At 42.4% G+C, this 2,138-nt stretch overlaps 1 protein-coding gene across 1 annotated transcript; it reads left to right on the plus strand.

Moving 5' to 3' along the window:
* The first annotated feature begins 1,145 nt into the window (after window positions 1–1,145).
* Window positions 1,146–1,649, plus strand: LOC141620573 (uncharacterized). Its single transcript, XM_074437409.1, has one exon. It carries the CDS (start codon window positions 1,146–1,148, stop codon window positions 1,647–1,649), a length of 504 nt encoding a protein of 167 aa, XP_074293510.1.
* The last annotated feature ends 489 nt before the right edge of the window (window positions 1,650–2,138 follow it).

Here is a 2,138-nt window from a genome sequence, read left to right on the forward strand (position 1 = left end):
AATGGTAGCTCAACTAATGGGAAACAATCAGGGAGGAGCACAAGGATCTAATGTGGAGTGCAATTTTTGTCAAGGTCCACACCCGGTTGAGTCTTGTCCTATCATGGAACAACAAGGGATAGGCCATGAAAATGTGAGTGCTATGGGTCATGGCCAATATAACTCTAGGAACCTCAATAGGGGAGGGTATTACAAATATGACCCAAATGACAACACGTATAATTTCGGGTCAAGGGACAACCCCAACCTTAGTTGGGGGGGGATACCTCAAGAAGCTTTCAAAATGGGCAATTCAATCACTTGAGGAACCCCAATTCACAAGGTCAAAAGACAAATTACCAAAGAAACAACAATTTTCAACAAGCAAAAGGAGGATCCTTCCAATTTGGGAATCAAGGGCATCAATGAAACTTCCAAGGTAACAACAAGAACCTTCAACAAGGAGGGGGCTCTTCCTCCCAAGGAGATAAAGATTTATCCACAAAAGAGATGTTTAAGATTCTCATGAAAGGACAAGCCAAAAATACTAAGAGGTTTGACAAGATGGATGCGGACAAGCTTTCAAGTGATGCTAGGGTGAAAATTCTTGAGATTCAACTTGGCCAAATATCACAAGAGATTGCCAAGAACAATCAAAAGAATTCCACCTCAATTCCATCTACAACATTTCCACCAAAGGAAAATGCAAGCTCAATGACCTTGAGGAAGAGGAGAACTCTATAATCCCCTCCAAAGAAAAAAAAGGAAGGCAAAGTCAAGTGAAAAGATTGTGGACATTGAGGAACAACTAGAAGAAGAGCTTGTGATTGAAAAAGAAAAAGAGACACCCTCAAAAGCTAATGAAGAAGAAGTGAAGAATCCATTGACCAATGACAAGGGAGAGAAAGGAAGAAACAACACCAATGATCATATTGAGGAGATCGAAAGAGAACATGTTGTGGAGGTACCTTTTCTTCATGCTCTCACACATTATAAGAGGTTTAAAAGAGATGAGGATCTCTATGAAACCTTTAGGAAGTGTGAAGTGAACATCCCTTTACTTATTTTTTTAAAAGGTGTTCCGAGGTATGCAAAGTTTCTCAAGGAACCTTGTACGCCTAGGAGAAACACAAAGAAGGGAACCTAAAATATAAGGGTAAGTGAACATGTCTCCGCCATATTTAAAAAAATCACTTCCCAAAAAGTGCGGCGACCCAGGAATGTTCACCATACCATGCTCTATTGGGGAAAAGAGTTTCACCCATGCTATGTTAGACCTTGGTGCATTAATCAATGTTATGCCCTATTCCCTCTATGAGACCTTGGGACTTCCACCTTTGAACAAAACCGACGTAGTGATCCAACTTGCGGATCGCTCAAACATATACCCAAAGGGAATGGTGGAGGATGTGTTGGTAGAGGTAGACCACTTAACTTTTCCGGCTGACTTCTATGTTCTTGATATGGAAGTCGACTCGAGGGCCACTCCAATCCTTTTGGGGAGGCCTTTCATGAAAACCTCCAAAACAAAGATTGATGTGTCTAATGGAAATCTCACCATGGAGTTTGACGGAAAGGAACTCACCTACAACATCTATGATGCTATGAGACAGCCTAACGACTCGCATTCTTGTCATTTCTTGAATATAATTGACCCAATTGTTTCTTAAGTTTATATATTGTGTCAAAGGGACCCTCTTGAGGTTGCCCTTACTAATGATTTGGAACACGAAGGTTTGCGTGTAGTGTTGTCTCAAGATGTGCAGGAAATCCTAGAGGAGTTGGAGAAGGAAGACCCTCCAAAGGAAGCACCTCAAGGGAAAACTCGAGAAAAGCTTCCAGACCTCCCCCGGAGCCTGCGGTGGGCACCGGAGCCTGCGGCCTCCACCAGAGCCTGCAGGATATCCCTGCCCCAGTTGAAGTTTTTGCTTTTTATGGGTCCCCAAAATTTGACCCCCTCCTCACCCTAGATGCATCTTTGGAAAGACCATTGCCCTCTACAATCAAACCTCCCAAAAGCGATCTAAAAGAACTTCCAACTCACCTCAAATACATTTTCCTTAGGAAAGATGACACCTTTCCCCCTCATCATTTCCAACAAACTCAAATTTGATCAAGAAGAAAGGTTGGTGAGTATGCTTAAAGAACACAAGGGAGCA

Source organism: Silene latifolia, chromosome X (assembly GCF_048544455.1).
Source record: "Silene latifolia isolate original U9 population chromosome X, ASM4854445v1, whole genome shotgun sequence".
NCBI classification, from domain to species: domain Eukaryota; kingdom Viridiplantae; phylum Streptophyta; class Magnoliopsida; order Caryophyllales; family Caryophyllaceae; genus Silene; species Silene latifolia.

Excerpts from the sequence above, each read along its gene's own strand:
- LOC141620573 (XM_074437409.1), top strand. The coding sequence starts at position 1,146 with ATGTCTCCGCCATATTTAAAAAAATCACTTCCCAAAAAGTGCGGCGAC.